Source organism: Nematolebias whitei, chromosome 1 (assembly GCF_014905685.2).
Source record: "Nematolebias whitei isolate Nwh7 chromosome 1, NemWhi1, whole genome shotgun sequence".
Taxonomy (NCBI): Eukaryota; Metazoa; Chordata; class Actinopteri; order Cyprinodontiformes; family Rivulidae; genus Nematolebias; species Nematolebias whitei.
This window is the reverse complement of record NC_056498.1, coordinates 8,024,309-8,047,928: the sequence shown is the minus strand read 5'-3', so window position 1 is coordinate 8,047,928 and position 23,620 is coordinate 8,024,309. Positions and strand designations below refer to the sequence as shown.

The window sequence follows — 23,620 nt, the reverse complement described above, 5'->3', positions numbered from 1 at the left end:
ATCCATCCATCCATCCATCCATCCATCCATCCATCCATCCATCCATCTATCCATCCATCCATCCATCATCTTCCTCTTTTTCTGGAGTCAGGTCTCAGGGGCATCAGCTTGAGCAGGGAGGTCCAGACATCTGTCTCCACAGCCACCTCTTCCAGCTCTTCTGGGAGGACCAAAGGCATTCTCAGGCCAACCAAGAGACATGCCCAAACCACCTCAACTGGCTCCTCTGGATGTGGAGGAGCAGTGGTTCTACTCAGAGTCTCTCCTGGATTAATGAACTTGTCACCCTGTCTCTAAGGGAGAGTCCAGCTACCCTGCAGAGGAAACTAATTTCAACCCTCTTTATCTACGATCTCATTCTTTCAGTCACTACCCAGACTTCATGACCATAGGTGAGGGTAGGAACGTAGACTGACTGATAAACAGAGAGCTTTGCCTTACATCTCAGCTCCTTCTTCACCACAACGAACCGGCACAGAGTCCACAACACTGCAGACACTGCACTGTCTGGCAAACTGAAAGTTGTAATTTTAGGATTACTGAGCATGAACTTTGGTGTTTTGAACCACTTTTGCATGGCTGGCTTAGAGGAGATGATGGGGGAGAGGGTGGGTCCTGGAGGCCATCTTATCACCAGCAAACTGCTTTTTCCCACTCTGGGAGTGAGCTGTTTGTGGGATTCAGTTTGGATTGGTGGGCTTCTCAGATTGAAGAAGTCCTTTGGATGAAGGACGAAACGTTTCAGCAACAAAAGAAACTGTCCAGATGACCTGACTGAACATTGTTGGATTCATACCTGGATTAATGAACTTTTGTGTAATTTTAGGTAATTTTATGCTATGCAAAAGTCTTCCTGTGCTGTAATTTATTAACATATATCTGACAACCCCTCAAGTGAAAACATTGAAATGACTTGAAAGCAAACTAGAAAAAAGTTGTTCAAACTCTTCTCATGTTTGTCTTGATGGTGCTGGTTAAAGTCTTCTAACACATGAACATGCCATTAGTGAACAGTCTACTGTAATTTGCCTAAGTTTGTGTACAAAGTATATTATTTTTACACAAAACCTTCTGGGAAGTGACCTGTGTTCAGAAATAATTTTAAGTTGTATGGTACTTTTGTGGAGGGGGAAGTGAATTGCTTAGCTCCACCTAAACTCTAGGTATAGAAAAACAAATCAGCCCAAATATATTTTGTGTTTTAATTTCTGTTACTGAACTGTGACTTGTGCATACTGCTCCACTTCTACCTTACATATATTAATATATTTATATATATATGAAGTTAAAACACTTAATACATTGCTGGGTCCTGTAACAGTTTTACTAGGGTTCTTGCCTGAGTAAGAGGTGGTATTCCTGGTTCCAATGAGTTCTAATGTTGATGTTATAGGTCATTGATTTGTGCAGAAAACTGACTGCTGTCCTCCTCAGTCATCTCAATAAAATTCTCCCTCTCTTCCTGCAGTATAAACGACAGAATAAGGACTATGAAAAGACCAGGACAAGGATAATGGAAATTGCCAATTATGTGGATAAGGTACGGCTGATGGACTACCCTGCTGCTGTCTGCTATTATCCAAACACCTTCATCTGATAAGTTAATAGATTTTGTTCCACCATCCTGAGTTTCACTGTCACCTGGGACTAATATACTTTACCTTTTATCTTTTTTATTATGTCTGTGTCATATGTAACTGCAAAATGAGAACAAATATTTGGGGGCTTATGTGGTCTTGTCACGGTTTAATCAGTACTGTGTTTTCCAGTGTATAAGTCACTTTTTTTGCATAGATTTGTCAGTCCGGCGACTTGTACGCTGAAGCAACTTATATACGTTTTTTTTTTCCATATTCATAATGCAATTTTTGACTGACTCTTTAAATTTCTAAGAACTGCAACAGTGAGTCCTCCCATGCGCACTCGCTTTACTCAGCTGGTGCAGACGGAGGAAGGCTGGAGAGCTAGCGGCTCCAGCTACGATGGATGTTTGGATGAAGCAGCCCTGGGCAAAATTAAGCTGTTTTGACCATTAAATAATAATAATAAATGTGACGGGTCAGCAGTGATGCATAATAAATGTGATTTATATGCCGAAGCGACTTATTTATGTTTTTTCCTCTTCATGATGCTTTTTTTTGACTGATGAGACTTATACTTCGGAAAATACGGTCGTGTCTCTCAGCCTTTTAAGGGAGATCAAGGAGAAAATTCTTGTGTGATCAGTCTGTAGGAGCTGAAGACAAGACTGTGAACTAACCTGTGATTGTTTTTCTCTGTCTCCATTTAGTTCTACAGGACTTTGAACATCCGTGTGCCTCTGATTGGTCTTGAGATTTGGACTGACAGAGATCATTGCATCATCACCGAAGAGCCAAATGCCACTCTGTGGTCTTTCCTTCAGTGGAGACAAAAACTGAAATCTCGGAAAAAACATGACAACGCTCAGCTACTCACGTAAGAAGCACACAATTTATAAATGCTCGGTCAACTGGTAATTCTAAATTGCCCCTAGGTGTGAGTGAGGGTGTTAATGGTTGTTCGTAATGTCAATCACAGTGTATGCACACAGTGTTGCAAATGCCATGTTCCACTCAAATGCTGGATGTGTTAAAATAAACGTCGTGTGAACGTGTGTGTATAGACGCAAAATCTTGACCTGACATGAGAATGTGTGTACGGTCATTCAAATGTTTTCAGTCGACAAAATGAAAATACAAAGTACTAAAATTGACCTGAATACACCAGAATACCTTTCCATTCTTTATAGGAGGAAAAACTTACAAAATTGGCAGTGAATTGAGTACTTATTTTGCCCACTGTGTGTATATATATATATATATATATATATATATATATATATTTTATTTTTAATATATATATCCATCCATCCATTTTTTTTACCCGCTTATTCCATTTTGGGTCACGGGGGTTGCTGGTGCCCATGTCCAGCAATCACTGTGCGAGGGGCGGGGTACACCCTGGACGGGTCGCAAGTCCATCACAGGGACACATAGAGACAAACGAGACAAACAACCATTCAGTGTCTCACTCACACCTAGGGACAATTTAGAGTTACCAATCAGCCTAACATGCATGTTTTTGGTCTGTGGGAGGAAACCGGAGTACCAGGAGGAAACCCACGCATGTACGGAGAGAACATGCAAACTCCACCCAGAAAGGCCCCTGGACCGGGGTTTGAACCAAGGACCTGCTCGCTGAGAGGCAGCAGCTCTACCAGTTGCGCCACCGTGCTGCCCCCTCAGACAATCAAAAAACAAAATATAAAAAAACATACCTCTGTTCTTCTCCACGGTGTAACTCCTACTCACTTCAATATCTTGCACCAAAAACATTTATGTTTACTTACATTCTCTATTCAGTTCCAGACCAGAAAAACACTCGACTCCAAAACTACAAACATTCACTATTCACATCCCTCAGAGACGGATAACTGAAGTACCTCTCGTTCTCTTGGGTCAAGTTCAGGTTAAACATGAGCCTTCGTACCTCCATTGTGGACAATTAAAACTGAAGCTGTTCCTGCAGAGACTGTTTGAATTAACTGCATGTGACACACTGCGTGTTTCACTTTTTATAGGTTTAAACTTAATTTTTCTGGAGAATTAAAGGCATCCATGAGTGGGTTCTCTGGAACAGCTGTATGCATAATTAAGTATTTATTTATTGAAGAGGTGATGCCATGGTATGTCAGTGTTGTTTACACAACCTTTTTCTGCTGCTCTGAACGCAACCAAAAAACTGACAGCAGGCTTTAGCTCTGAAAATTATATCCTGCTTATTTCTTTCCACATAAACCATTTAACTGTATATTTGTTAACATCTGACATCCTGTGCAGTTTACAGCCACCTTCACAAGTCTCCAGTCTGTAGTAGATCACTGGAATAGTGTTAAACCCTCAACGGAGCTGTGCACAGTGACTCTCTGCAGACAGGAAGGATGCCTTAAAGAGCAGCTTCACAGAGTCGCAGAGGTTCAGTTTCTACTGGGAACCATTAGGTGCAAAGTTAGTCTGGCCTTGTGCACTTTGATCAGCACAAAGATGTACAACTAGATATTATATGGTAAAATTAAGAAATGCGGCTGCTGCTCAAAATTCAACTCAAGTGTAATAATTTATGCTGAAAATGTATATAGTTTGATGTGTAAATTATAAAATGTGCACTGTAATTTCTGAACTATTGAGCGTACCTATTAAGCCACGCCCACTAAATTAAAAAATATATCTTTTTTTTTACCTATATAAGACACACGTGTCGATAAACTATGGGTGTCCACGTTGTAACATGAAATATTTAAACAGAAAGATTTTTTTTAACTTTTAATTAGATAGTACTGTTAACATACACAAATATATATACAGTGGGTTTTTTTTTTTGTGTGTGTTTGTTTATTTGTTTTTTTTCTGAACGTGTCTTTAACACAGCTGGTTAAAAAATACAGAAGTGTACCAGGAAGTCATTGATCGCCATCTTCATCTTCCTCCTGCGCACAATAATGCACAGTTCACACTTATTTCAAGTTGCTGCAAATACTTGGTTGTACCACCTCTGCCTGTTGCCGGCACAATGGGGAGGGGAGAAGATACAGGGTGGAGAGAACGAGATTTCATAAGTCCACTCCCCAGTGGACTTATGAAACTAAGTTTCACTGGTCCACTGTAGAGCTGTCATTTCTAACCCAAACCTGGAGCCCGGCCCTGTCCAACCCGGATTAGGGCCAAACCAGGCCATAATAATGTGCTTAATGTGCGGGCTGGGTCGGTGTCGGGCTTATGATTGTGTCAGCAGACACACAAGGCTGACGATCCAATTACATGGCAACATGGTTTGCCATAGAATCACCAGCCGCACGCGGCCATTTGACTGCGCGCTGACTGGCCTTGAAAGAGGTAAAAAGTTCAATTAAGCTTCAGATGGACTACTGCCAGGCAGCGATCCATCACCCAAATGAACGTTGATTCCCTTTTCTGCTTCCTATACTTTTCATTCTGCTCCTTGTGTCCTTCTGTTTCTGTTTTCTGTCACTCTCACTGACTCCTCAGTCTGCCTCTCCAGTCTTGATCATTCTCATCTGTCCCTAATCGGCTACCTGCCCAGGTGCACTCATCACCTCTCTCCCTCAGCCTTACTTAAATCTCTCCTCTTCACTACACAAGCGTCGGGTCATTGTTCTGTTTTACACAGACATCTCAGTCGTCTGCCCGTCCTGTTTTTGTCCGTTTGGTGATCTGCTCTGTTTTGCTCGCTGTTAGCTTGAGTATGTTTTTTCTGCCTCCTCAGCCTTTTTGTTTTGATGTTTAAAATAAATTACTTTTATTTTGAAACTCCTGCCTCGCTCGCCTGCCTGCCAATGGGTCTGAAAACCAAGGATTATGATAGAATGACCAGACCCAACCCAGACCCAGCAGGAAACTCGTTCCTCACAGAGCTCCCCCCGGAGGATTATTCCAAGCTCCGCCAGGTTTTAAAGGACTATACTGACTCGTTGACTACACCATCTCCTTCTTGGGTGAGATAGGGAATTATTCAAGATTTGGCGGAGATGATCCTCCGTTTCCCCGTTTTGGCCGAGACACCAGGCATGTTTGAACTCCAACAGAGCTTGGGCAGAGAGACAAGCTCTATGTGCTCGCATCCAGACGCTTTCAGATCCACCCCTTGGTCGTCCCTGCAACCTCCCCGAGTCAAAAAGCATGGTCCCACCTACTGACTCAGCCCCATGTTGCTCAGTGGGCGTAGTGAGGAGCAGTCCGCCATCTTGCTCAGTGGGTAGCGACACTAACCCATCTGCCTGCCCTCCTCAACGCCGCAGAAAGAGAGGTCGACGTGGGACCCTAGCCCTCTCTCTGCCAGAATCAACCAGCTTTGCTCCTGAGGCCCCCAACTTAGTTCCAGGGGTTCCTCCAGCCGCAGAGCCTCTGGTCTCACTGCCTGATCCAGATCCTCTGGTCTCTTTGCCTTATCCGGCTCCCCTGGTCCCATCGCCTGATCCAGCTCTTCTGGTCTCGCCGCCCGCTCCGGCTCTTCTGGACTCGACACCTTCAGACCCCATGCCGGACTCATCGGCTGCAGAACCCGTCTCCGACTCATCAGCTGCAGAACCCGTCTCCGACTCATTGGCTGTAAAACCCTGGCCCAAGGCCCCGAAGCAGCAGAACCCTGGCCCAAGGCCCCGAAGCAGATGAACCCTGGTCTGGCCCCGAAGCAGCAGAACCCTGGTCTTGCCCCGAAGCAGCAGAACCCTGGTCTTGCCCCGAAGCAGCAGAACCCTGGTCTGGCCCCGAAGCAGCTGAACCCTGGTCTGGCCCCGAAGCAGCTGCCGACGTCCCGTCCGTCCCCGCAGACTATATGGTTATCCTTGGTGTTTTGCCACTTCAGTTTTTTTAAGTCTTGGCATTTATTGTTGAATCACATGATGTTAGGCCAATGAATGTCTGATTTCTTTGTTATCTAGCTTTGAAAATTTATAAAAACTGATATATTCATTCAAAAGCAAACTTAAAGTTGCAGTATTTAACTTTTATAAAAAATATTTTACAATAAAATTTTATATTTTATTTTAATTTGAGGTCTTGGTCTCGACTTGGTTTCGGACCCTAAAAGTCTTGGTCTTGTCTCAGTCTTGGTACACTCTGATCTTGGTCTTGACTTGGTCTCGGGTTAGATGGTCTTGAACACAACACTACTACTGACACCTGTTGTCCTCTTCAAGACATCCAGGACATGTCCAACAGCTTGTTAGCTCAGCAGCACATGAAAAAGCCTTGTTGGCTTAGTGTGTGACTCCCTGAATCTCCCTGTCAAAGCAGGATATGAGTTTCAACAAAGCCTCTGTAGACAACTTCTACATGGCATTAGATTTCTCCCCACGTTGACAAGCATCTGTCAGTTTGAGCTCTTGTTCAGTGGTCTCTTCTGCAGTGCCTGAGGAGGACACAGTAAACTGCTGCTCGTAGTGATTTCTGCTGGAAAGTTCAACCTCTGGTTTAAGTTCACCACATACTTCCAGTCAGGTTCTCCAACCAACTGGCCCAGATTTGCTCAAATAGTTTGTTTTCTGCTATCTTTAGCATAAAATTTATGAATAAAACCCTTTGACTTGAGGAACGACACGCATAGGGCGCAGCCTGAATCATAAGACTTGGAGCCATATCATAATTTCTTGCAGTTCAAAATTTCTTATTGTAGTCATGGAATATGGGTGCACTTTTACTGGGTAAACTGTAAAACAACAACACAAAGTAAGTTTTGCCGATACAAAATCCAAAGATGGGCACTGCCATATGCGTATGCAAAACTGGCCACTCATATCAGAATCAGACTGATATATCGTTTAAGGAAACTATGCTTTGTAGCTTTTTTTATTGCTTTCAAGTATATCACAGTCCATGCTCAATAATCCAAGTTAAAAAAAACAACAAAGTTCAGTCAGGTCATCTGTACGGTTTCTTTTTTTTGTTGAGACATTCTGTTCTTCATCCAAAGGACTTCATCCATGATGAAGTCTACTTCTGATGAAGTCCTTTGGATGAAAGTCTAAACTACTCAACAACGAAAAAAGAAACCGGACAGGTGACCTGACTGAACTTTGCTGGATTTCAAGTACTGTATAGTTTCTTCAAATGACTGAGGTGGCAGAATATTACGTCTTTTCCGGCCTATAAGTTGTGTTTTTTTTGGCATAAGTTGCATGCCCTGCAACTTATACACTGAAGTAACTTATTTATGCCCCCCCCCCCACCCCATTTATAAGCCAATTATTGGCTGAGATATGACTGTTTTCATTCATTCTGACTGAAAATATCAAACACTACCATTTTCAGCTGCTAGATAGCGCTCGAGTAGTATGGCATGACGTTGTGTCATGTAATAGGTAAACATGGCTATTAATGACACAATCGGCTTGCCATAGTCTGCCACCATCGTCCATCTCCGGGATCACGCCTGGAGCAACCATCAGATCAGCTTCATTTTGCTGCGCCGCCCCAGCGAAAAGCAGCTAATTTGCCTATTGAAGTGCATTTATTAAGGAAAAGTTCAACTGAGACACACCTTTACTATAATGTCCAGCAAACAAATTTTTTCTAGGTGCTTATCTTGTTAAATTTCGAAGAAATGGGCAGCATTCTTCCTTCCTGATTTCCTCCCTCTACGCGCTCCTGGAGCACCGAGGCAACAAATACTTTTGAAATACAGTGGATTTGACGGTTAAAGTGCATTTATTAAGGAAAAGTTAAACTGAAACACACTTTTACTATAACTTTGAGCAAACAAATAATTGTTTTTAAGTGTTAATCTAGTTAAATTCTTGTTAAAGTCCTCCCGTGCATACGGCCGCCATTTGGCAGCCAATCGATTTTTGGAACACTGGCCCACATTTCCGGGTTGTCAGCGGTGATGTATAATAAACGCAACTTGTCAGTGGTGACGCGTAATAGATGCGATGTATACGGCGAAGCGACATATACGGCGGAAAATACGGTAATCTATGGTGGTCAAGGCCACCATTGTCCACCCCCTGGCTCCACCACTGCTCCTGGTGGTGGATCAAACTGCTCCCTCCACTCTCCAGGAACTGTCACTCTGCGCTATCTTGGATAAGAAAAAAACTACCTCTGCTCTTCTCCACAGTGTAACTCCCACTCACTTGAATATCTTTCATCAAAAACATTAAGTTTTACTTACATTCCCTGTTTAAATTCAGTGCAGAAAAACACTTTTCTCAAAAACTAAAAACATTCACGTTTCAAATCCATCAGCCATGGGGGACATTAATGTATCACTTGTTTTCTTACTATTTTGTGAATTTTGTCTACATTTTGTGACATATTTTTATTGACAGTCACAGCCCACTACACTCAACAGAGCGGCACATTTACAGTACGTATGTTCGCACATTTTTATTAGATACGGGTCAAAATTTTGAATATATAAGAATAAGCATACTTTAATATGATGATGCTTATGCCCTAATGATAAAAATGTTAGTCGTTTCTGAGGTCAGATTGCTTGTCCATGCTCTTGTTTCATGAGCTTGAACTTGTTTAAAATTGTATAAGTCCAATTAAGAGACACAAACGCTGCGTTGTACTGTTTGTTAAACATTTTATTGTATTATATGTCGATGGTGATGTGAGTACCAGCTTGGACTTTTCTTTAAAGAGTCTTAAAGGGCCAAATGGGAGACGGACGGGTCAAGTAAGATATCCACTCACACACAAAAGCTCACAGATGAAAAAGAGCGATAGCTTTCTGAGTGCTTTCTCTTCCCGTCCTTTTGGCTGAATTTCTGAATTTTTCCAGCAGGAGTAAATGCATTTGACCAAAAGAAAAAAAAAACATGAAGAAAAACTGTTATGGGCTGTGAAAAAAGAGTACCTGGCAGCTGCCTGCATTAACTGCTGCTTCTACTACTCTGTTGTTGCACAGTGAGGCAAAGACGCCCCATAAATGAGATTTTATGCAAGAATACAGACTTTTCACTGCTCAGGGTTTTAAAGCTTTAAATCCAAGACTTCAATTTATGATCTTCATAGTTCTTCAAAACATTACTACATGAGGCATTCTTTATTAAAGTGCATGCCTTAGCTCAAAAAGTTTAGAAATAATAAATATTGGATATGTGAAACTTGAGATTTTTTCTGAACCTTCAGTCTGTTGCTGCATGTCAGCATTGGCTGGTCCATTCTGTCATGATAGGTTTGAATTTTTTTATTATTATTTTTTACCACACGTTAAAAAAAAAAAAAAACGTGTATTTTACAAGTTGCCTTTGTAAATTTATCAGCTGAGAGTTTCTAGTTTATAACTCCAGCTGCTCTTTGAAATGACTACCTGAGCTGCCTCATTTCAAATCCCAAGGTAACATCCACCTTTTGGAAAATGCACAACAAAACACAGTGATTTTTACATTTACTAAAATAGTTGGATTTATATTAACAGTGCAAAATAAAGCTATCTTTTCAGTTTAGTTTAATTTGTTTTATGTGTTAATTAATGACCTGAGTGAACTTTGTTGGATTTATTTACCTGGATTATTGAGCATGAACTTTGGTGTTAAATAATACTTTTCCCTCATTCTTCCTACAAACATAACTTAAGTTGAACAACATGGGTTCATTTTTGCTTTTCTTCTTAATTTCCACACATTCTGTGCAAGGAACAAATCAGAACATCAGTCCAGTTCCTGTCCCTTCTTTTTCCTCAGTCATGCATTTTGTACTTTAATGTGAGTAGAATCTAGTTTTACATTGTCCTGTTGAAACATTCATGTACAATCCTAGAAAATATGTAGCTCACAAGATTCAAAGTAAAATTAATCTTGGCTAACCTCATTATTTGTCCCCATCACAGAGCAAAGAGGGGGTACTGGAAATGTCCTGCATCCATCTGTCTATGTTGTGAGCATGATAACTTGAAAAAGAAGTGAAAAACAGTAGTCCCTTGTTTACTGCGGGGATCTGTACCCTGAAGCCCCACGATAAGTGAAAAACTGTGAAGTAGGTATACAGTAGTTCAACTTCTTATACATTAAACTTTAAATTAAGGCTTTAGAAACCCTTCCCAACTCTTGGAATGTTCTCAACTCTTAAACCTACGTCATCTTAACAAAATATGTTACTAAATTTTACTTACTAGCTCTGCAGAACAGCAACAGCTCTGGTTCCGGTCCAACTCTGTTTTATTCTGACTTGGTTTGTTTTTGTAGACTTATCCTGCAGCAATGAAGCCTGCAAATCAGTCCTTTAAACTCTTAAACCTACTAATTTTAACAACAAGCTACATATAAGTATATATACTTTAGCTACTAAATTTTACTTACCAGGCTCTGCAGTACAGGAGCAGCTCGGTTCTGGTCCGACCCAATAGATGAAAAAAGTCCTGGTACAGCATGACTGAAGCTCCATCCAGCTAGATGTGCATGTGCTGCTGCCCAAGATTTAATCCACCACCTCTGGCCCGGTCCGGTCTGCGTGACCAGAACCTGAGTGAACCCCGCAGCCGTCTGTCGTCTGCAGCTCCTAGGATCCGGGTCACACTGAGTCCAGATCAGCTGCAGCCCAGCTACTCAGCAGTGAAGATACAACTTGAAGGATGAGTTCATCTTCAGAAATATTTGAGACATTCCTGTCAGTTCTGTGAACTTATCCTTACAGAACTTCTGACTTTGCTGCAAAACTGTCCCCCCATTTGCAAAAAACAGTGGTTGGAAGAGCAGTGTTGACTTCTGGGAAGTGAACTAATGGCTTCTGGGTAATGAAGGTCTTTAGACTGGCAAAACAGTGAAGGCTTAATGAAAGAAAACTACAAAATGGCGGCACTTTTTTGTGTGGAAAATATTATGTACAGTACAGTGCTTAAACAAAACCGCGATAGAGCGAATCCGCAAAAAATGAACCGCGAAGTAGCGAGGGACTACTGTACCAGCTTCCATTTTGGTGTGTGAATGTAGGTGTAGGAAAGATGCCTATCGAAAATTGGGTGTCCATGGGTGGCCGAAGATTAATTTATAGTGGCCAAGGCTACCATTGGCCACCCCCTGGCTCCACCATTGCACCTGGTCGTGAAGTAAATTGCTTCCTCCACTCACCAGGATCCATCACTCTGTGCTGCCTCGGACACAGAATTGTTTAAAAAAAGCTATCTCTGTTCTTCATCACAGTGTAAACTGCATCAGCGACGAGGGTCGTACAGTTTGTTACATGTGTTCAATTTGATTCAGTTACTATTCTCCAGTTAAAGATTTGGTGCATCACAGTGGGTTACATCCTATAATCATTATTTGAACTGTACAATTTTATAGTAAAATATTTAGATAATTTTTTTTAAATAGTTTAGTACAGGCAGCACGGTGGTGCAACTGGTAGAGCTGCTGCCTCTCAGCGAACAGGTCCTTGGTTCAAATCCCAGTCCAGGGGCCTTTCTGGGTGGAGTTTGTATGTTCTCTCTGTGCATGTGTGGGTTTACCCCAAGTACTCTGGTTTCCTCCCACAGACCAAAAACATGCATGTTAGGCTGATTGGTAACTCAAAATTGTCCCTAGGTGTGAGTGAGAGAGTGAATGGTTGTTTGTCTCGGTGTGTACCTGTGATGGACTAGAGACCTGTCTAGGGTGCACCACGCCCCTCACACAGTGATTGCTGGACATGGGCACCAGCGACCACCTTGACTCAAAATGGAAGAAGCGGGTAAAAAGATAATGGATGGATGGATGGATGGATGGATGGATGGATGGATGGATGGATGGATGGATGGATGGATGGATGGATGGATGGATAGTTTAGTACTTTGAAACTCAAAAACATTTGTCTTTAACGGTTTATTTGAAAATCCAACAGGTCTAGAGCAGAGTATGCTAAGGTACACAAAGTATATCAAAATTTTTATTTTTTTTTGTCATTATATATATATATATATATATATAAAGTATAAGAATTTCTGAAAGTACTTTCTGACGTTCTTTACAGTTTATAATGAGCTCCTGTGAGTTACAGATGAACAGCTCCATTCTAACCATCAGCAGTGGTGATTTGTGTTAGTTTAGGTCTCGTCCTTTGGAAAGGTCACCGTCCTTGTCCTTAACAAAGTTTGGCCACATGACGGTGCTAAAATTGTGACAAAAATGTATCGAAGATAAACTTTTGAAACATCACAGAACTCGTTGAGTATGGTGCAGCACAATGTCAGAGTTCTGGGCCACAAATGGGTCTCAATGTGCAAATTGGACACTGATAGGAATATTTTGAGCATATTTTCTAATAAAACAGTACACTGTAATGTTATCCCTGGTGCACACAGTTTAAAGAGAGCAAAAGGACACTACCTGCCTAAATTCACGGAATGACTGATTTTTGTAAAATGTTCATTTTCCTTCAAGCTCATGGTAAGCAAAGCGACCCCCTTGACGCAAAATGGAAGAAGCGAGTAAAATTAATCTAAAAAAAAACAGAAAAACACCTAAAAAGTAGCTGAAAACGCTGAAAAAATGAATTTTGTAGAAAGAAGCTGAAGAAAGCAGAAAAAGCAGAAATTGTCCAAAAGAAGAACCAAAAAAAAAGTAAAATCAGAAGAAAGCAGCTGAACCGGAGCAAAAGCTGAAACGGGCAGTAAAATGTTGTAAACAGCTAAAGAGTTTGAGGGATGTGAAGAGCTCCATTCATTTTCAATTATTAAAACATGGCAGACAGAGCTAAATATTTCAAAAAGTAAAAATTGCAAAAATATCAAAAGTAATTTGTTTGTTTTTTTGGAACAAGTGTGGCTTATTACAGCAGCATGTCACCACAATAAAACTCTGAGGACTTTCATTATTCCTTCACAATAAGAGTACACTGAGTGTTAAGCTCAAAATACTCAAATATCATCTGAAGATTACAAACTGGATTACACCTTTATTAGAAGTGAACCAATACCACATATTTTCAAACCAAATACAAATACAATAATCTACATTTTAGTAACTGCCGGTACTGAGTACGGATACTTGTACTTATGAATGTCATTACACGTTTACAGTTACTTTAAAAATGAGCTTGAGAATCAGAAGAGCTGCATTTAAATGTTGAATTTTTTTAACTGAGTTTGCAGAGAAACATTGTTTTCCAAGAGTCCACTTGTTGTGTTTGTATATTCCCAAAATCCTCTTCTGCTCCATGACAGAGTGTCATGGTCTGAGAGGGGTTGGACTGGGATAGAGGCACACAAGGGGATTAAATAAAACTAATTTATTTGAATGAACAAAAACAAAGGAGTGACGTGGCAGCAACAACTTACACAAATACAGAAAGGCACGAGGGAGTACGAGGAGGACCGAGACATTCGAAGACATGAAGCCAAGCCAATGAGCCGCTGATTGAATTCAACTTTTATTTATACAGGTTAATCCCATTGAGCCTCGGGGACTCATTGACAAGTGAGACCTGAAGGGTCTCTCTTGTCAATGAATTGTGATTAGAAGTGGTTTCAACGGAACAGAGGGAGTGAAAAGTGACAGCACCTGGGATGATTGCGCAGGTGTGAGTGATGATTGACATGATGTGAATGGTAAGATGGCTCTGCCCACGTTGAAGTGTAACCCAGGGTGATCTAACCTCAAACAAACAAACAAGACAGCTGTAATGTTGAGGTAGAGAAGCTCACTGTGTTACATGAGGCACGTAGTGAGACATTCTGCCTTATCAGCCAACATTAAGGCAAAGAAGACAGGCAAAACAATTAAATAAATAAATATTTCAAAGATACTTCCATCCATCCATTTTCTTTTACCCATTTCTTCATTTTGGGGTCATGAGGGTCACTGGTGCTCATATCCAGCCATCACTGTGTGAGAGGAGGGGAACACCCAGGACAGGTCTCCAGTCCATCACAGGGACACATAGAGACAAACAAACATTCACTCTCTCACTCACCTAAGGACAATTTAGAGTTACCAATCAGTCTAACAATGTATGTTTTTAGTCTGTGGGAGGAAACTAGAGTACCTGGAGAAAACCTACACAGCACAGAGAGAACATGCAAACTCCACCCAGAAAGGCCCCCGGACCGGTATTTGAACCGGCAATCTTCTAGCTGAGAGGTGGCAGCTCTACCAACTGAGTCACTGTGCCTCAGTTGGTAATTTAAGCATACAATGTAATTATGACAAAAAATGGAGGATTTACCTGCAGTTACCTTCGTACAGATGAACATGTGCTACTTCCTGTTTATCACTGTTGTATTTAGCTGCTCATCAGGTCGGCTGCTGACCTTTATCCATCTTTTACATTTTTCCAGACTCCGTTTAGGTTTTTGGAAATGGACCGTATTTTCCGCCGCACATGTCGCTCCACCCTATAAATCACATCAGTCCAAATATGTCTAATAAAGTGGAAAATTACATAAATACGTCGCTTCACTGTAAATGTCGCATCTATTATGCATCACCGCTGACATGCCGCACATGTTACACGTCACCGCGGAAAACCTGGAATTGTGGGCCGGTGTTGTGCCAAAAATCAACTGTCTGCCAAATGGTGGCCACACGAACATGCATGCGAGGACTTACTTTAACAAGAATTTAACAAGATTAACACTTAAAAACAATTATTTGTTTGTTCGAAATTATAGTAAAGGTGTGTCTCAGTCTAACGTTTGCTTAATAAATGCACTTTGACGGTCAAATCAGCTGCATTTCAAAAGTATTTGTTGTCTCCTTGCTCCTTGAGTGCGCAGAGGTAGGAAATCAGGAAGGAGGAATGCTGGGCATTTCTTCGAAATTTAGCCAGATAAGCACCTAAAACAATTGTTTGTTTGCTCAACATTATAGTAAAGGTGTGTCTCAGATGAACTTTTACTTAATAAATGCACTTCAGTAGTCAAATTAGCTGCATTTCGCCGGTGCGGCGCAGAGAAATGAAGTTGATTTGACGGTTGCTCCAGGCGAGCAGAACAAAGGTGACAGACTGTGGCAAGCCGATTGTGTCATTAATAGCCACTTTTACCTATTACATGACACAACGGCATGCCATACTACTCGAGTGCCATCTAGTGGCTGAAAATGGTAGTGTTTAATATTTTCAGTCAGAATGAATGAAAACAGTTATATCTTAACCAAAAATTGGTTTAAAAATATGGAAAAATCCATAAATACGTCGCTTCGGTGTATAAGTCACAGGGCATGAAATTATGCAAAAAATGTGACCTATAGGGCAAAAAATTTGGTAATAAATTGTTTTCCATCCTAACAAAGTCCATGCTCAATAATCCATGTATACAATCCATCAATTTTCAGTCAGGTCATCTGGAGAAGGAGGCGTGCCAAAGAGACCATCTTAGCACCAACATAACTGGTTTGTTCCACTTTGGAGTAAGCTGTTGGGGGAAGAATCAGCTTTGTGTTGTGTGTTTCCTTGACTGATGAAGCCTTTTGGATGTAAGGTGAAACGTTTCAGCACACACAAAAAAGAAACTGTCCAGATGACACAAAGTTTGTTTTCTCAGTCATCCAGGTATATAACAACAAAAAAGGTTGAATCATGTCATCTGGACTTCGTTTTGTTGTTATATACCTGGATGACTGAGAAAACAAACTTTGTGTTTTTGAAACCATTAGTGAAAAGGCCAGACTTCAGGGGTATCTGAGGCAGGCTTGAAACACAAGAGTCAGGGTGGCTTCTGGGTAATACCAGATGGCTAGGCCTCAGACTGACGAAGCCTCTTGGATGAGGGGCGAAACGTTTCTTTTTAACAAAAAAACGAAGTCCAGATGACATGATTCAACCTTTTTTGTTGTCCAGATGACCTGACTGAAAAGTGTTGGATGTTTTCCATCCTCACTCAGGATAACTGAATTACATGTTCCTCACTGACAACGATTAACTTTTATTTTGGATGATTTTTTACAAAGTTTTTACAACCTCAAAGCATTCGTAAAGTAAAATCCCAACATTGTTGTCAGAGGGAAAATGCGTGCAGCTCCTGCAGGTAAGGGGTGTTCCACTTTCGGACAAATTGTGATTGCTAATTGGTCAGTTGCTGACAAGCCTGTTGGATTGATTGACAGGTCATGTCATGTCAGTTGAAGAACTGATGAGGCTGACTGAGGGTGAGAGTGAGAGATGTCAAGGAAACACAAGGAGCTGAACCAAAACACAAGAGACCAAAAATAAAATGTAAACCACAAGGAGAAATCAAACTGAATGCACTGGAAAAACACTTGACACAGATGGTAGATGTTTCATCGTGCTGTTGGCAACTCTTTTAACTTGCAATGTGTTGAGTTTTTTATGTTGTATCAAATTAATAGTTTTGAAAGAGCTAGATTTAGTCCCTCATCTTGGCTTCTTTCATCTTTTTCCCCAGTTATAAAATGAAGAAATGAATTGGAAACTCCCTATATATTTTTATTATATAGATTAAAAGTATAGTTCTTGTTAAATGGTTTGGATGGCCTTTGGGGTGACCAAGAACACCACTGACCCCCCTGGTTCCACCATTACACCTGGTGGGGGATAATATTGCTACCTCCACTTACCAGGATCTGTCACTCTGCATCACTCAGCAAAAAAAATAAAAAAGTTAATGCACCTCTCCACTTGAATATATTTCACCAAAAACATTAGGGTTTACTTACATTTCCTGTTAAATCCCAGTCCAGAAAAACACTCATCTTGAAAAATTACAAAACATTCACTATTCAAGTCCTTCAGTGATGGGGGACATCGGCTTGTGTTTCTTTATTTTATTTTTTTTAATGCTCACCTCCATCTCCTTTTGTCAGTCACTATGTTGGATCCGTTTTGCAACACGGTCCACACTGACAGTGCAGGGTCACCTCAGTCCAGCAGGAGGTCTGAAGACAGACTGCTCTACAGACCGACACAGGTGGATACAACGGGTCAGGACTACCTCTAAACGTGGTTTGTGTGAAAGTGTTTTTAATTCATTTTGAGGAAGTTAAGACCTGTGTTTAGTGCTATGGAATCATAAATGAAAGATGAAAGTTAGAAACAAATGTGAACAAGCCTTAGTGGCCCTCCATCATAGGTTGGAGGAGCTGCAGATTTGTCCCTCCTAATGTTACTGTGGTAGATGGAAGCCAGGGTTCTGCCTCGGCTTAGATTGCATGCACATGCTACCAGTTAACCACCTGCTTTGGGTCGAGTCATTTCAGATTTGGTTTGTGTGTAAATGGGCTCATGATGATTCAAACAGACTGTATTTGGAGAAACATTTAGCTTCTGTTCCTAACAGCAGCACACAAACATTCATCAGCCTTTAACTGAAAATCACTAAAAATCACTGGAATGCCACTTGACTGTTGATATGTGCTGCTGACTAGCCATGCTGCTGATCTTATGCTGCTGATTTATTTCTTGCTGCTGTTGTTCAATGTGTTCTTTTGTACTATTAGTGCTTACCCTATTCTTCATTTAACATATTTCTTAGTTCATATCTTAGAGCTTATTACTGTTTTTCTTTACATTTTATACTTTTGTTGGATATAGCTGAGACCCTGTGTACACAATTTTGTTCCACCACATGGACCACATGAGATGGCAGCACGACAGCTCAGTGGTTAGCACAGTTGCCTCACAGCAATAAGGTCCTGTGTTCAATCCCCGGTTGGACCTGGGGTCTTTCTATGTGGAGTTTGCATGTTCTTCTCGTGCTTGCGTGGGTTTTCTCCAGGTACTCAGGTTTCCTCCCAGAAACATGCATGTTAGGCTGCCTTCAGGCCCAGGCCTCTTTTGCAAAATATATCTGTGATCTCAATGGGATTTGCCTGGTTAAATAAAGCTTAATGATAATAATTAAAAAAATAATAATAATGTGAATGACAATAAAGAAGACCGTGACCTTGAACTGGTTGTCCCTCATGCTTCCTTGGCTCATAGGCTTTTGTTGTTGTTGTTGCTTTCATTCATCAGACAGAGCTTGATTCTGTTTGTGGATGCAGAGTGGCGGCTGAGGGGGGACCACATGGCGGACTGAGCTGGCCTGCACCCGCCCTCTCAGATCTGACAGCTCATCAAGTCTGCTGCTGTGCAGAGTTGTAGCATCTGCAATCAGCATGCACTGTGGCGCTCAAACGTGAAAAGATAGAAGATTAAAATATTTTTCCCCTCTCTTGTTTGTGTGTGTGATAGTGGCGTAATTTTCAAGGGAACAACTATCGGGATGGCACCGCTGGAGGGGATGTGCAGTCTGGAAAACTCCGGAGGCATCAATGTGGTACGTAGCAACACATTTCTCCTCCCACCCTCTCCTCCTGCCGTGTTTTTCCTTTTTCTGTTTGCCCCTCAGTCTTTTGTCTCAGCTGGAATCCATCTTGTGCTGTTTGTGTTTTCAGCTCCGTAGAAAGAGTGAGGCATCACTTTCACATTCTGCTTCAGGTCTTTCCTTCGGGGTAAAGATTAAATTAACTGATTACAGGAAAGATAAAAGTTCAGGGTATTTTAGTGAAAGGTCAGAGCTGCTCTAATAGGTTTCTATATTAACAGTGGATCCAAATCCAGCCTGTTACAAAGGAAGAGCAAGACTTTTATCTTTTTTTAACTCTCAGAAGGTCTCATGGGCAAACTGCTATACATTTATTTTTGCTCATACTTTGCTTTTTTTCCTCTTCTTTTGGGTGTTGTCAATAAACATGATGGATTCTGATGAGAGCAATCTTTTTAAAATATTTATGTTGTCAGGATCGTTTGAAGCGCTCCTATTGAAATCCATTCAACGGTTGTTGTATATGCATTTTTGCTCCCCTATCTACAAAGTATTATATCACATAAAAAATTCCTTTCAGCTACTGTTTTCTTTTCTTCACATCTGTGCATTCACTTTGATTTCATAGATTCTTCTGTTAGCCCACTAGCTGGTACTTTCACTCTTGAAAGATGTTGAAACATTGGTTCCTCCTTGTTGGCTGCAAATTTCTGTAGAATACATACATGCTTTCATCTAATCCTAAAACATGCTTTAAGCTCTAATGTAAAACAGCAAAAACACACTTGTGTTGTGTAAGCGTAATGATAAGATATGAAAAGATAAGATAAGATAGAACTTTATTGATCCCGCAGGAAATTGTTGAACATTTGGTACAAAGCAGTAGGTCCACATACATTCAGGCAGAGGAACTCCTCCATGCTGTCCTGACTGAAAATATGTCCTTGTTGGTGGATAGACAGTGCTGGAATCTGTTTACGTCATAGGGGAGTCATAACATCTGAGAGATCCCCAAAACAAAGGTTTTTGTGTGACACTTTCATCCATCCATCATCTTCCTCTTGTTCTGGAGTCAGGTCTCGGGGGCAGCATCTTGAGCAGGGAGGTCCAGACATCTCTTTCCACAGCTACATCTTCCAGCTCTTCTGGGAGGACTCCAAGGTGTTCCCATGCCAACCGAGACACAAAGTCTCTCCAGTGTGTCCTGAGTCTTCTTCGGGGTCTCCTCCCAGTTGGACATGCCTGAAGCACCTCCCTAGGGAGGCGCCCAGGAAGCATCCTTACCAGATGCCCGAACCACCTCAACTGGCTCCTCTCAATGAAGAGGAGCAGCGGTTCTACCCCGAGTCTCTCCTGATAACTGAACTTCTCACCCTGTCTCTAAGGAAGAGTCCAGCTACCCTGAGGAGGAAACTCATTTCAATCACCTGTATTCACAATTTTGTTGTTTCAGTCACTACCCAGAGTTCCAGACTATAGGTGAGTGTAGAAGCATAGACCGACCAGTAAATAGAGGGTTTCACCTTGCAGCTCAGCTCCCTCTTCACCACAATGGACAGGAACAGAGTCCGCAGTACTGCTGACACTGCACCAATCTGTCTGCCAATCTCATGCACCATTCTTCCCTCACTTGTGAACAAAACACCAAGATATTTGAACTCCTCCACTTGAAGCAGAACCTCACCCTCAACCCAAATGGAGCAATCCACCCTTTTCTGATTGAGGACCATGGCCTCATATTTGGAGGTGCTGATTCTCCTTTTCTTTACATGGTTCAGTTAAAGTATAAAACAAAACGCACACTGATGTTCTGCATAAGCAAAGTTGTTGTTTTTTTTTTTAAAATGAGAAAATAAAATGATAAAAATCCTTCGTATTTAACACTCCATCAACAATCCATTTGAGTATCCTAAAGAGGAAGGGGAGAGTTCTTTCACCCCAAAAATAAATTGTCATAAATATATAATAAATATTTTGTTGGTTTAAAAAAAAAAAAAAAACAGAATTGTGTTTTGTAAAAAAAATTTAAAAAATGTATGACTGAATAACTTAAAAAAACAACAAAATATGAATATAAATGTGAACCTGCTCCCTTGTTGCTGCCAGTTGACCATTTTAGAAAAATAAAGGTTAATTAAGAAATAAAACATTTTTTAGATAACCCTAAAAGACTGAGCAGTGATTGTTTTGAAATGTTAATGTGTTCCCAGAAGTCATTAAATGCTTGAAAGGTGTAATTGTGAATTGTGTAAGTGGTTTATCAAACATTGACATATTCCACATAGACTACTTATTATTAAAACTCGGAAAGTAATCATTAGATGTACATCTACAACTAATTATTCAATTTCATTCAAAATGTCTGCCACAGCTAAGTTGCCTCAACAAGCACAAAAACTACAAAACCTAATGTTTGATATGGTAGGAGAAAGTGACCCCCAGCTTGTACTATAAGATGAAACTGGTTGCAAAAGAGATATTCTAAAAAAAATTACCTTTCAATGTTGGGGTTAACAAAATAACTAATGAACTGATTTTTGTTAAAACTTTCAGAAAGTAATTCCTAGGCGCACAGCCACATGGTAGCACAGTTGTCAACAACTGATGTTGTAGCACTGAGAGCCGCTGCTCTTCCACATCCAGAGGAGCCAGTTGAGGTGGTTCAGACATCTGGTAATGATGTCCAACTGAAAGGATACCCCGGGGAAGACCCAGTACACACTGGAGAGATTATTGCAGGCTTTTCTCAGCACTCCTCTTCTTGGTTCTTCTGAGGTGGAGGTGATTTACCACTACGCTGGAGGCTGACCTGTTTCCCTGCTCTGTGGGTGTGATCGTCAATGTAAAATGAACAGGATCGTAACTGGTCTTTTTGTGTTCAAGCCACTCTGCACATTGTGGTCCTTAATCACCCTATAATCCGACAAATTTCTTTACCTGCTTTGCTTATAAGTACAGGTGTAGACATGCTGCACCATCATCTCTGATATCTAGAATTGCGCCGCTCAAGGTGGCTGCATGTTGGAGTAGCTCTCTTACATTCATTCTGAGATTTTGCTTTTGAAATCTTTAATAACTCTTTTTTTTTTTCTGGAGGCAAATCGCTTTTTTCGGATGATTGTTTTCTCTGGTTTTGGATGCAGTGCAGCTGGAAGAATTTTTACTGAAACCTTTTTACTTTTGGACGTTTGTTATGATGCGGAACCATGACAACAAGGTGGCTTTCTACAACTGGGAGCAGCTGATTAACATCTCAAAAGCTCAAATATTACCTCAACTACAGCCCCAAATTCCAAATTAGTTGAAAAGGAGGTGCCGTGGATGCATTCCCATCTACCTGGAGGTGGTGCTCGAGTGCCTGACAGCCGAGATTTTTGAGGTGGCGGGAAATGTGGCTCGTGTCAGCGGGAAGACCGAGATCATCCCCTGGCACCTGCAGTTTTGTCAGCAATGACGAGAGGCTCGTCAGGCTGCTGGGAGGAATGGCCATTGCTCGGTGAGGCGTTCTGCCCAGCATTCAGGTGGTCCTGCCGCCCAAGAGGACCGAGAGGTCTGCTGGGTCTGGGTGGACGTATTGGCTTCTGCTGCCTGTTTCTTTGGATCCGCTGTGGGACAGACTGCTACAAGAGATCCTTCTTGCCCATAGCATCAGCATCTAGAAGAATTTTAATGAAACCAGGATGATGAGCTACGACAACAATTAATTTCCCTTTGGGATTTATAAAGTATTTTTGAATTGAATTGAATTTAATCTCTCAGTGAATACATTCATTTCTTGTGGCGGTGTCTGTCAGCACGATGAGGAAGTGCAGGTTCAGATATAGTCTGCAGTGTTACTGGGCAGGTCATCCAGTGCCGTAGCTCCGCTGGCCAATCAACGGCTGCTGACTGCTTTTTTCAAAATCGGCCCCTTGGAGCAGTTTGCTTGGAACCATGAACAAGGTGGTCCCATAAACCAGACTGAGTGGAGTGGATACCAGCAGTGGTCGGGCCATTAACTGTTGTGGAGCCAGTCAAAGTTGAGACAGTGGCAAAGCGCTATATGTCCCTGAGCTGGTCTGAGAACACCTTGGAGTCCTCCCAGAAGAGCTGGAAGAGGTGGTTATGAAGAGAGATGTCTGGACCTCCTTGCTGAAGCTGCTGTCCCTAAGACCTGACTGGAAGAAGAGGAAGATAATGGATGGGATGGAATGGAGCGAGGGAGGGAGGGATGGTCTCTTGTGAATAAATGATCAGAAACCATTCTGATAGCAGTAATTTATTCAAAGCATTCTGATACTCTTGTACTCAGCTGATTGCTGTGCAGGTAGGTGTAGCTGTAAAGTGGTTTGAAGAAGGCAAAAAAATACAATTTAAATCTCAATGGGGCTACACACATGAACCATCCATCCATCCATTTTCTCTACCCGTTTATTCCATTTTGGGTCACAGGGGTCGCCGGTGCCCATGTCCAGCAATCACTGTGCGAGGGGCGGGGTACACCCTGGATGGGTCTCCAGTCCATCACAGGGCCACATAGAGACAAACGAGACAAACAACCATTCACTCTCTCTCTCACACCTAAGGACAATTTAGAGTTACCAATCAGCCTAACATGCATGTTTTTGGTCTGTGGGAGGAAACCGGAGTACCCGGAGAAAACCCACGCATGCACGGAGAGAACATGCAAACTCCACCCAGAAAGGCCCCTGGACCGGGGTTTGAACCAGGGACCTGCTCGCTGAGAGGCAGCAGCTCTACCAGTTGCGCCACCGTGCTGCCCCACACATGAACCATTTACTCATATTAATTGTTGTACCAAAAAAATTCAATAATTTCACCTGAATGAATGAGCTGCATTTCTGGATAGAAGGCTAAACGTAGAGTTTATGACGCTCCTTCATTTCCGTTCAGACGC

At 41.6% G+C, this 23,620-nt stretch overlaps 1 protein-coding gene across 1 annotated transcript in view; it reads left to right on the top strand.

Annotated features, from left to right (window-relative positions):
• adam19a (ADAM metallopeptidase domain 19a) overlaps nt 1–23,620 on the top strand; it is a 158,315-nt gene that overhangs the window by 1,342 nt on the left and 133,353 nt on the right. The window contains exons 2-4 of the mRNA XM_037681636.1: nt 1,435–1,540; nt 2,291–2,457; nt 18,651–18,735. Of these exons, the coding sequence (XP_037537564.1) occupies nt 1,435–1,540; nt 2,291–2,457; nt 18,651–18,735 (358 nt within the window). The remainder of the gene's footprint in view (nt 1–1,434; nt 1,541–2,290; nt 2,458–18,650; nt 18,736–23,620) is intronic.